The 12,809-nt window shown below is 33.2% G+C and overlaps 1 protein-coding gene across 9 annotated transcripts in view; it reads right to left on the reverse strand.

The window, feature by feature from the left end:
* Window positions 1-12,809, reverse strand: part of LOC101417339 (dystonin) — a 486,360-nt gene that overhangs the window by 151,294 nt on the left and 322,257 nt on the right. For all 9 annotated transcript variants that reach the window (XM_004465347.5, XM_071218526.1, XM_058306906.2 and 6 more), the window contains 13 exons: window positions 12,062-12,187; window positions 11,280-11,432; window positions 10,676-10,830; window positions 10,344-10,470; window positions 9,671-9,854; window positions 8,549-8,706; window positions 7,857-8,035; window positions 7,237-7,375; window positions 6,003-6,196; window positions 4,922-5,084; window positions 4,218-4,301; window positions 3,457-3,564; window positions 3,012-3,110 (listed from right to left, as the gene is read on the reverse strand). In XM_004465347.5, the coding sequence (XP_004465404.1) occupies window positions 3,012-3,110; window positions 3,457-3,564; window positions 4,218-4,301; window positions 4,922-5,084; window positions 6,003-6,196; window positions 7,237-7,375; window positions 7,857-8,035; window positions 8,549-8,706; window positions 9,671-9,854; window positions 10,344-10,470; window positions 10,676-10,830; window positions 11,280-11,432; window positions 12,062-12,187 (1,869 nt within the window). The remainder of the gene's footprint in view (window positions 1-3,011; window positions 3,111-3,456; window positions 3,565-4,217; window positions 4,302-4,921; window positions 5,085-6,002; window positions 6,197-7,236; window positions 7,376-7,856; window positions 8,036-8,548; window positions 8,707-9,670; window positions 9,855-10,343; window positions 10,471-10,675; window positions 10,831-11,279; window positions 11,433-12,061; window positions 12,188-12,809) is intronic.

The raw sequence follows: 12,809 nt of genomic DNA on the forward strand, positions 1-12,809 counted from the left end.
AAATTAAGGGGAAAAACCTTAAGATGGAGAAGGAAGAAACTTATATAAAAATGTGTAATTTCTAAAGACAAAATTCCTTACTTGTTTATACTTGCCATATTATGAAAATTATAATAATTGCTATTGCAAAGGCAGCTACAATCCCTGGTAGTTTTAGAAAAGATTTGCTTCTTGTGTGTACTCATGACATGCCTCATATAAATCCACCCTGACAAGTACCTTTAGATACTCCATGAATATAAAGATATTTTGGTAAGTACAAGGGCTTTTAAAAATATATTGAGGGATTCAGTGCCAATGCTCAGAATTTTTTTTACTCTGTTGAGGAAAGAATCGATCTCAGCTGGGAGGAATACACATTACATTGACTAGAGAAGGGCATGATCAGGGCTAGTTTATAATTACAATTTAATTTCTATTTATTAATATCATAATGCCATTACTTTCAGATCATCAACTTAAGATCATCATAATTTAGAAACAATTCAAACAGGAGTACAGAAATTTTCCTAGATAGCAGATTTATTTTCACTGAGAAGCTTTGGTAAATTTCAATAATTTATTATTCTACACATCTTACATAGCTTCTTTTATTGTCCTGGTCCCCAGTAATTTTGATGAGAATTCAGCTGTTCTCTTTGCTAAACTAAAAATGGTTTTTATCAAGAATTCATATACTAACAAATTTCATTAGTCTACTATACTCAGTACTCTACTTTTAAAATTTTGTTATCAGGGTCAATTTGTGATGACACTGTAACATTTTATCTGTTTAAATATCAAGTTTTCAATTTTTTACAAGCAGATGATTTCTAAGAGGTTCTTATCCCAGTTCATTATCAAACCTCCTCTGAAACTAAGCTATTGCTAAGGAGTTTTGAGCCTTTTACTTTTTTCTTGGTCATATTCTGAGATTAAAAAAAAAAAAGGAAAAAAAGATCTCAGGAGGAAAAACACTTTCTCTTACTGAACTCTCAATATCTTAGAGTCATTTTAATGATTTGTTAATAGTGTCACATAGTCTCTATAATCTTGAATGTTTTAGGATATACAAGAAAAATTACAAGAAAAAAATTAATACTACTGCCTGATGTGCTTTCTTGTAGATATCAAACTAATTCATATAGGAATAACTTTCAAGTTTTCTCTGAATGTTTCCCAGGGAGATACACTCACCTTTCATCTCTGTAATTAATAATATATTTTACTCTCAATGTAGACTAGAGAATCTCTTTAAACAATTCTAGTATCAATTAAAGATACTCTACTAATACTTCTCTAAATTAATTTGGTATCATCTTCTGAACCCAACTTGCACCCTTCTGTGATGATGTTTACTAAGGAAAACTGCTCTCAGCCAAGCTTTCTCATATGGCATCTTCAAAGACTCAGTTCCAGAAACACTACTCTTTTGAGTCTGAAAACTGGGCTATATATCATTATAATCATTAATATGATACTATAGTAGTAAATTTTTCTTATCTATTTGAAACTGTAGTATTTTGCATATTCAATAAATTATACTGTTTTTATGTTCAATTCACTGTAAATCTTTGGCATTTCGAAGCAAGACAAGCATAGCTTGTATATATCATAGGGCTTTTGAAATATATTTTGGTTCTACCAACTTCTAGCATTCTGCCTTATTGGATAAACTGAGAAAAAAAACTGGATCATATTTACAATTAGACAAACACTATAAGAAAAGAAAGGGACTTAATTATTTTATTTTAAATATAACTACTGAATATGCAATTTAAAAGACCTGCATGTTATTTAGAATAAAAGAAAAAAAACCCAATATGTAAAAATAACAAAAAAAGTACAGCTGTTCCTTCATAAATGAGCCATATATACCAATTATCAGGGTGGTCATAAATATTCTGGTTCTCCTCCTTTCTGAGGACAAGGGAAGCTGATTATAAAGTCTTGCAATTAGCTATATTAGTAACTTAGTTGCAGAAAAATGTTAATTTTGAACAGACTAAAATAGTTTACAAAATGTCATGTTTTTAGACACTAAGAAAGTAACATCTATTTCTAAAATAAATAGATGTTACTCTTTTGATTTTTTTCTTTATATGAATAGAAAAACAAGTATAATCACTTCTAGCATTTCATTAATAGTCCAACGTAAAATATCAAATGTCCCATGATTTACTTAATGTAGTATTCAGCCTATTTTTGTCTATTCTGAAGCTAAAAAGAGAAAGCATATCAAGAGAACAGAGCATAGTATAATCCTTTCATGATTAGATACATTAGTTTTTAATGACAAAATATTTTTATAAATAACTCTGGCATATATTTTTAAACTGCAGAAATCCTCCAAAATTAGAATGGTACCTAAAGAATCTTTTAACCTTACACCCAACATTTTGGCAAAAACAAACAAATAATCAAAAAAACCCCAAAAACAACACAGGGGAGTGGGTGTAGCTCAGTGGTTGAGTGCCTGCTTCCATATATAAGGTCCTGGGTTCAATCTCTGGTACCTACAAGTAAATAAAATAAAATAGCCCACAATTTTAAAAAGTAGCATTGTTTTGTGTGTATCCATTTTTGCTACTTCCAAATAAATGACTTTCATGCTTTAATTCTTTGAAGATGTGAATTGCTTTAAAATGCACGAACAAATTTCTTTGTGCAGTACTTCTAGAGACACCATAGCAGCAATAACTACAATTTGTTCTTCAAAGAAAAAATACTGTGAGAAAACTGAAAAAAGTTCTGTCAAACTGCTACATTTCATAATTTAAATAGAACCATTTAATTAAGACATTAACCCTATCATACTAGAAGCCTAAAATTAAAACTATGTATTTTTTGTATTTGAGAGAATCTTAAAAAAAAAAACACCCAGGTCTATACTCCACACTTTTCTCATTGTAATTTTATAATTACAGAAAATTAATGTGTATTGATCATGTAAATTTATCATGAAACCTCTTTTGCTTTCCCAAATCATATTGTAGCTCCTTTTTAGTTAGTTGCTCATAGTTAATGGTTACCTCCTCCTCTTCCAGCCTCTTCAATGAATCACCAGCAAATTTAATATACTGTGTCATGAGGGTAACCAGAGAAGTATATCGGGTCCGCAGATCCATGAACTGCAAGTAAAGAAAAACTTAATAAACACATAATCCTCAGTTGCCTTTAATGAGCTGAATGAATTTTGTGTAATAATTAGAATATTAACTAGGCTTTGAGAAAGCAAATCATACAATTCCCCAATAACAGGTGGTAACTGAGTAGGAATTGAGTTTATTACTATTGTGCAAAACAAAGAAAATGACAATTACTTTCTAAATTCAATCAAAAAGTACATTTAATTTTCTTCTGAAATCAATAACTGATCTTGAATGATTTTTCATGTTTTTTTAAAAGCCCTTAATAAAATGTATTTTTCCTCTCTCTCACATGCCCATACCCCTCTTTTGCTTGTACTTTTATTACCTCTTGAATAATGAGATCTGCTGAGCTCTGCATTCTTCGGCGTTTCACTGGAGATTTTTGTTGTGAATCTACCATGGCCCTGTAGGTCATTGTTTGTAATTCATAGTCCTGTATAAAGGAGTCAATAAGATTAAATTAATTAAAGCAAAGCATTAAAGTTTGGTTCTACAGGGATTCAACATACTGAACTGGAATGTAGTTTCACTGAAATAATTATTGCACAACTACATTTTTAGGAATCTATCCAGTCCTAGAGATGTTTCCAAGGCGGAGATAAAATCAGAAACATTGAGGATAGTCAAAAAAGTTTCCACATCTCTTTGGAAGCTCATGGAAACATTTTCTTACAGTTTTCTAAAGTCATATTCAGTGTCCTCTAGCTAGGCACTGGATCTGGACGGCTAAAGCTAAGAAGTTGTTAATGATGACTTCAGAAAGCAGGAGAAATGTCCCCTAAGTTAGAAGTTGTTTCATGGAATATGCCAGCAGTATTAAAGAAGTAGGGCGGGGGAATGATAGAAGACTAAGAGCTATGTATTTATTCTGGTATATGTGAGAGTGAGAGAGGAGAGGAGATGAATGGGGGGGGCTGTGTGACTCAGATTTCACACAGAATTATAGATAAAAGTCAGAGACAGTTCAAATGAGGATTCCTCTTTTTACCATTTCACAGAGTGAAAAGACTTTCAAAGGCTTTAAAAGAATACTGTGCTACACTTATTTGAATATTAAATTTGATAGAAGTATTTGAGTCTTCTTACCTTCACTGTAGTTGAGTACTGTTCTGCATATTTTTGACACTCATCCATTTTGCTCTGCTTCATTTCTATTTCAGACACCAGCATCTATAACACACAGTTTAGAAGAAAAGGACAGGAAATCTAAGCTATTTAACCATTTGAGATGCTCAGGAACTAAAAAATATCCACAATTTTCTTTAAGAATAGCTCCTCACAGAACTTCTAAAAGCAGTAATTACTAAATACCAAAGGAAAAATCTGAAAGCAGATTAGAAGCCCCCACCTAATCCTGATCAAAACAGAATTAGAAATCACAGGACCCTAAAAATGGAAATAAAATCTCAAGACATTCATCAACTCTTGCCAAATGTCGCCATATAATTTTCTGCTAGTAACCATTTTTATGTTTTTAGGATCTCACAAAACTACATGGACAACAAAGCATCAAAGAGATTTCCATATGTATGATTAAATGACCATTAAGAGCCTGAAAATTGTTCAAACATGCTACTTCTTATTTATTATGCTTCTAAAACTGATTTCCAATATCAAAATAAGTAATGAATGTAGGTGAGAGTTACAGGATTTTAATATTTGTCATTTACTCCTACTTTCTTCCAAGTAGTTGCTGACTTTTTCTTTCAACATGGGGAAGGAAGGTGAGAATCCGAGTGACCAAATATATAACACAAACTTAAGACACACAAGGAATTAATTTTACATACTTTCTGTTGATTCAACTGCATGGCCAGGGTTTTACTGTTTTCAGGCTGGTTTTCCTGAATCTTTCTCTGAGTGGTTTCAACTTGCTGGATCCAGTCATCTAGAAGGTGATAGGTATCTCTATAGTACTTCAGAGATTTGCCAATGCCTTCTAGGTCCCGTAACCTAAGAGAAGAAGAGGAATTTCCAGCAGTCTCAATTAGCAGGATAGAAGGTATAGCAAGAAAGGGACAGACAGAACAACTGTACTACAATGTAATAAACACAACAGTGTAAAGAATTCAAGGGTGCAGCACCCTGAGGCAAACCTCGAGGACATGCTACACTGGCACTGGGTTGAATATAAATGTTTTGCTCTTGTAGTTGTGTGACTTAGCAGTACCAGTGAATGGTGAACATGGAATGAGAAGGTCTTTCCAAGAACGAGGATTAGAAACATGTTTCTGTGAATTTAGAACTGCCATATTAAACCTATTTATCATGTACTTTACAGAGAAGAAATAATACATTTGAACATAATTTTTCTTCTCAAGAATGGGCATCTAGACTTGACAATGAATAAAAAAGGACACTATTCTACTTCTTTACAGATCAGCCCTAAACCATCCCATTTCCTTTTACTTTTTATTTTAAGTACTAGGCCAGGCAATGATTCCTATTTTCTTGTATCTACAATGAAAATCAACATCAGGTCATATAAATTGCTTTTCATTTCTCATGTCTAGTAGGGATTGCTAAGTAAAGCCCTATAAAATGTATGATCCATGCTCTTACTAAGTTTATGGTTATACGCATTTTAACTTGATAATAATTAGAGAGTCGCAATGTTTTTTTCCTTCAGAAGAAACAAGGAGATGAGTTATACAAATGCCAAAACACTTTAACAGTTTAAACAGAATTGGAAAACAATACTTTGAAGTTCAAAGTCTTCCTGAAGACCACCATTTAGAAAGAAACATAATTAGGGAGAGCTCTTAACAATTAACTATGCAAGTAACACAAATAGCCTAGCAAGTTTAGATTTCACCTAGTAAACACAAACATTAAATTTGTACTAAAACTGTACAAAGAAAGGATACTGACCTGTTGTCGATCTGAACTTGAACGTGTTGCCACCTTTCAACTAATTGATCTGCTTTTTCTTTGTGCCAGTCAAAATCAAGGTCTCGTTCTTTGTATGTTTTAAACATTTCATCACTGATGGCTTTAGCTTTCTGCAACTCATCCTCTAATGCATGGAATACCTCCCTCTTTTCATCTACTTCAGATCTCCATTGCTAAAACACATTAATTGATAAAAATTATAAAAATAACATCTACCATTCTGAGTAAATACTTTTTTTGCCCAATTTTACAGTTTATTGACAAAGGACTGGCATAAAAATTAATTTGAAAGAATAGCCTTCATATATATAAATATATTAGGTTGAATCTTTTGAAACTGCCAATAATTCACTATACCCACATCCAAAAAAAGGCCAATTTTGTAAATTTTGCCTAATTGCATTTGCATATCTACAGAATAAACAAAATGCATTCTATAGGCAAGTTTGCTACCTCAATGAACAAAACGAAATCTTTTTTATTATTTTTTTAAATACCTACAAATTCCACTATTAAAGAATGAACACATGCATTAAAAATCACTTAGATAACTTTTCACAACAGGTTTTCAATACCTAGTTTTCTTCAGTGCTTTATTATTTAGATAAATACAGATGGGCAAAACTACCAGCCTTTCTCCTGTAGATTAACTCTACTACTTCCCTCCTTGATTTCTTACTCACTGTCTCCGTTTTTTCTCTCTTCCCTACCCTCTTTTTTTTTTTAAAGCAGCTTTATTGAGTTATATTCACATACCATATAATCCATCCAAAGTGGACAAAATCAATGGCTTTTGGTATAATCACCATGTTGTGCATTTATCACCACAAAAAATTTGGAACAATTTCATCACTCCAAAAAGTAAAACTCCATACCCATTAACACTCATTGCCTCTTTTATCAAGTGACTCTATCATAAAGAACTTAATTTTTAGTTTTCATTCTTTTTACTACCAACATTCGGAATTGACTATAAAAAGCTACTGTCAAAAAGTTCAAACTTCAAAATGGGATAAGCCCTCCTTAAAGTGAACTGACTGAACATACTTATTTGCATTATGCTGTGGTATTACAGAGAAATGAAATGGAATTAATATAAATAAACTGAAAATAAGATATTTACTGTCTGTTGTCTGAACACCTGAGCTAGGTGCTGGGAGAAATACTTTTATTAGAGTATGATCTTGAAAATAGCCAAAAGTGAGATTCATACCTTTAAAGTACTTATTAGATTCTCAATATTATTCTTGTCAGCTATAACTGTTTCTTCTTCACACAGTTTAGTTTCATAGAGTTTCACAAGGGCTTCTGCAGCTTGAGTATTTTTTAACACCAAATTAACAGTTTTCAACCTAAAAAAGAGATGTAAATCATAGCCTTGTACAGTAAAATGTTTATTTTCCTATAATGCATTTAGTCCTGGAGCTCCTTTATGACAAATAATATTAGCGTGTTCCTCTTCTTGTAACACCAATAAATTCATTACAAGGTTAATATTCAGCTGACTCTCCTTCATAGATAGTTATGTGCTCCAACCCATGTCCTACCCCAGAAGCAGTATTTAGCAACGAATTTCAACATAAGACGATCTTCTATCAAACCATGTGTAATCCAAGCTTGAGAGGAAAATGCTGAACTACCTAAACTACAGGCAAAATGTGGAAAGACAGTAATCTCTGAAGGACATTCCATTCTATGCTAAAAAGCATCATAATACATTTCCTATTAAGACAAATAATTCTTTAATATTCATAAAAATGAATGTCTTAAATCACAGCATATAAAAAGATGACAGTTACATGAAGTAAATAATTAAAGACAACAGTTACATACTTATCAATGTAAGTGGAAGACATAGAATAGACTTGGTTCATATTCTGAATAACCGCACTGAGCTCAGATCGTAAGGTAGGCACTGAGGAAGAGGTTGCTGCCTGACTGAAAAATTCTTCACATTTATTTGTGATTGTTCCCAAATCATCTTTAAGTCGCTCCAACTCTTTCTTTAGTTTCTATAAAACCAAGAACAAACACAGGTATTAGGCTATCACCCAAGATGGGGCATCTTTCTTAAAACTTTAAAAACATGTTTTACTTTGTGACTGTTGACTTCAAAATCTAAATATTCTTTACTTTTCCATCGAAGAAAATTGAAACATGGCACACAAGGGTTACAATCAGTAATTCTCTCAATGTTCTTCTCTTCATTTATTTAGGCCCAAACCGCTAACTTAGTGCTCTGCAGAGATCAACAAATGTGTAATGACTTTCACTCTGAGAAGCCCCCGCGCCTCCATCACAGTGAGTGGGAGGGTGCGTGTTCTTGTGTTTACCTGATTCCAAGGCAGAACAACTAAATTACAGAACCACTGTTTATAATCAGTGATAAATACATAATCAGACTTTGCCAAGGGACCAATGTGCAAACTTGAAAGTGAAGAAGTCACAGGAGTGGACACAAGGTCATTAAAAGAGTAGTTTATCTTTAAGTTACCCTTTTCCCCCATCACATTTATAAATCTCACCTCCTGTTCTGTGATTCTGAATACACTTTCATGCAAATCATCTCTCTCCAGGGGAGTTCGGATCTGTCTAATCAACAGATCTTCACAGTTCTCTAATCGGAGTCTAATGTTTCGAACTTCAGAGATGTAGAGATTATAAACTGACTCCTCTTGCTCTTCTGTGAAAGTAAATATAATGTTTAGGGAGTGGGTGTAGCTCAGTGGTTGAGCACCTGCTTCTCATGTACGAGGTCCTGGGTTCAATCCCCAGTACCTCCTAAAAGTAAAAAATAAAATAAAATAAAAATACATACATACATAAACAAAATGTTTAGAAAGTAACTTTCTTCTTACCTTTTATATCTCTTGTTCATGCTTTTAATATGAAAACTTTTACTACTACTGGGACAGAGCCACACTAATGCTGTCTATTGTTATAACAAACCCATCCTAAGGACATAAACCTTAAAATAAGGACATAACAATTTAAAGAAGAGTCATTAAAATTTCTCTAATACCAACAGAAGTATCAATCCTTAGAGGATGACATCTAAGAAAAGTTATATATTGCTCTATTTTATCTCACAAAAATGTGAGTTATATTAGTTGTAGATTAATTATAAAAAATAAGTCCTTTAAAATGAAAAGTAGGAAACGTGTTAATGCTTAAGATATTAAAAAATATACTATCATTAATAAATTCTTTGTCTCTAATATCAACAATTCATAATTACATTTATAGTTAAATAAAGTTAACTAGCCAAAACTTTTCTGCTTTATATCCCTGTATAAAATACAAGTTTGGTATACAGGAAAATAACCAAACCATTTCTGAGATATAAGGATCATCATTCTGAGCATGTCTTTGTAAAACAGTGAAAATTCTGAAAATGTAGATGCAGTAAGAAATCATTTGTCATATTATTTGTTGGCACACCCTTTTATTAATCTACCATTTAGAAATAAAAGAATCCCCCCCTTGTATGTTTCCACCTCAAACATGTTTTGAACGGTCCAACAATTGCACCTCTACATCACAGGCTTAGAGGAATAATACATCGAAGATTGAGACTCCCACCGAGTGCAGAAAACAGCCTGGTCTAAAACACCTAAGGGACGAAGACAAGGATTCCCACACTTTACCTCTTTCTGCAGATTTAAGAAGTTCTTGATAATACTGCTTACATACATTAACTTCCTTTTCCAGTTGTGATATATCTGAGCCTGAAAATACTTGGGATTCCTGGCTATCTTCCAGGAAATCTTCGAAACGAGATTGTAGATTACTCAGAACAAGCTGGTGTTCACCAGGTAACATTGTCTTTATCTGAAAAATAGCAAAGATCCATGTAATTAAGTGATTACAGTCATAAAAGTGCAGTTTAAATGGTACAGTGCTCCAGTTGGCCTCATGGTATATGTCAGTTTATAATAAGTTATAAATAGAAGTCATTTGAAGTTGATTTTATTTTCCATGAAACATTTCCAGTTTTAAAAGACAAGGGAAAACAAGTTATTAATATCAACAAATGAAATCAAACTATACCCATCTCTAATTGTCCAAATACTATGTCTCCCTATCAAAACACAAGCACTGAATGAAATGTGATCTCCTGATTTCCCCCAATTATTACAAAGTACTTTGTATACAGCAGGCATATAACAATTACCTGTGGAATGAATGAATATTATCATAGCTCTATTAGCCTTCAAGGATCATAAGAATCTTCTAGAACAGACATAAATTCCAACTCACTCATGCCAAACTGCCCCACATTTTCAGGCAGATTTGATTGTTGGATAGAGTCATACTTACTGAAGCCACATTGCTAGCTCGAATTCTATCAATTTCATTGATGAGATAATGCCATGATACTACACTCTTCATGTTTATATGAGACTCATGCCAAAGAGTTAGGACATTTTGATACTGTTGCTCAATTCTGAAAAACAGGAAAGAAAACACAGATTAAGTGTCTTCACACTCTGAAAATATGCTAGACTTTTCTTTTCGTTTTTGAACTATCCCGTGTCTATTAACTCTAGAGCATTCTGATCCTGAGCGAACTTAGCAAAGTGTGTATTCTTTCTCTAACCTTAAGAAAACACCCAAAACCAGTTCTAGGCTGTAAACTAATACATACAAACCTGTTTGCAAAATCAACTGCTTCTTTGTTTGGTGGAGGAACTGTGAAGCATACAGATGGGACCATAGCCTCATTCCCAGTAGGACTAATGACCTTCCATTTAGCACGATGAGAGTTGTTTGCCAATACACATTCATCATCTTTGTAAATGGTTATCTGGTTTTAAATGAAGAACAGGATAATCAGATGAGATCACTAAATTAATCTTTTTTAATGCCAATTTTCTTTTTCTTTTTTTAAAGAGGTGTTGGGGATTGAACCCGGGACCTTTTACATGGGAAACAGGCACTCAACCACTTAGCTATAGCCACTTACCAGAAATAAACCCTCCCAAAAATGGCCAATTGATTTTTTTTTTTTTCATTTTTTCAGGAGGTATTGGGGATTGAACCCGAGACCTTGAACATGGAAGAAGGTGCTTAACCACGGTGCTACATCTACTTCCCTTAACTAATCTCTTTTCACACCCAATCTTGGAGTTTTTTGGTTTTGTGTGTATTTGTTTTCCGAGGTGGAAAACTTTTTACCATTATTCTGCAATATGACTCCATTAAAAAATATGAACAATGACAGAAATTGGATCTGTTTCTAGAAATTATGAGTACCTCAATTTGTCTGTAGTCACAGATAGCTTTTATTGGAATAGAAGTTTTGAGTGGGCAGTCAGGATTCCTTGGCTTCAGCTGAATTATTGTTTTTGCTCTTCCCATCAGGTTTGCTACTGTGCTTTTATACTGCAAAAGTTCTTCTTTCTCTTCCTAAGTAATAAAGAAGATTTTGTCAAAGTATAATTCTGTACCCTCCATTTCTTCACCACTTTATACAAATGAAACTTTGTTAGAAAGCCTTCCCTGACCTCCCAATCTAAACTTTCAACCCATCAACACCCTCTCTTACATCTCCTTTCCCTTGCCTTCCCCCTTTCTTAGCATTTACCACTAGCTAACTACATATATTTTACTTATTTGTCATGTTTACTGTCTTTCTCCCCTTCAAGTACATAAGCACCTTGAGTGCAGGAATTCTTGTCTGTTGTTTTTTTTTCTTTAACTCCAGCACCTATACAGTGCCTGGCTTATCAAGTATTTGTGAAATGAATAAATGAACACATGCAAAAAACAGAACACTGTTTAAAATATTAAAGCATATAAAAACACTTTTGTTGTATGTTACGATAAAACACTAAAACTGCACATTCAAATGCTTGATTACATGAGGGAGAAATATCAAAAGAACCAGTAAAACATAAAGTTCTACATATGTAAAAATATAGCAAAACACTAATTAATCACCATGCTACATCACTGATGAAATACACAGGTTTCTGTGCTAATACCATTACACCTGATCTTAGCCAAAAGGCTGAGAAGCAATAGTGTGCTAGTACCATTGATTCCTGAACAAGGTCCTCCAGCTTGTGAATGCTGCTGGATCTGTCACAACTGTACTTCCGCTGAATGGCATCTTTTAGATTTCTTAAGTAATCAGCAGCTTCTTTGGCATCACTGAAAAACTAGGGAAAGACAAAAACTAGCAGTTAAACTTTGTTAAATACCACAGCACAGAGTTGTCGAGTTCTAGGCCCATGGCCCTGTGTATGCCCCACATAAATGAGGACAGAATTAAAGAACAGTAAGTTAATAATCCCTTCCTTCATGGAACCGAAAAACAACTCTTAAAATTAGGATGATTGTGAATGAATACTAAGTGTCCAAAGTTTATGTCTATATTGCATTTTGATGCACTGTTATTTGGGTCAAAGATCTACTCTACTTCAGGTCCAAACAATCATTAAGTAGGTGTGAACTGCCAAGAATACTTAAAAATTTCTGAAGAATAAAAAGGAGCTCATTTGGTTGACTTATTTATAATGAAAATATTTCCTGAATAAGAGACACATTAGGAAAATAAAGACTTTCTGGCATTTTAAGGGTTTTTTAGAGGATTTCACCCTTCATAGAATGCTTCTATTTACCCTATAGGACATGAAACTAATCTAATATCCTACAAAGAAAATGCTTTGATTTATTTCATATGCACATTATGTACATGTTTATGTATCCAAACAAATTCTGAAGACGTTTCCTGCAAGTGGCCAACACCAATATATAATCTCTCAAAAGTGCAGTTCCACT

The sequence above is a fragment of the Dasypus novemcinctus genome, chromosome 11 (assembly GCF_030445035.2).
Source record: "Dasypus novemcinctus isolate mDasNov1 chromosome 11, mDasNov1.1.hap2, whole genome shotgun sequence".
Taxonomy (NCBI): domain Eukaryota; kingdom Metazoa; phylum Chordata; class Mammalia; order Cingulata; family Dasypodidae; genus Dasypus; species Dasypus novemcinctus.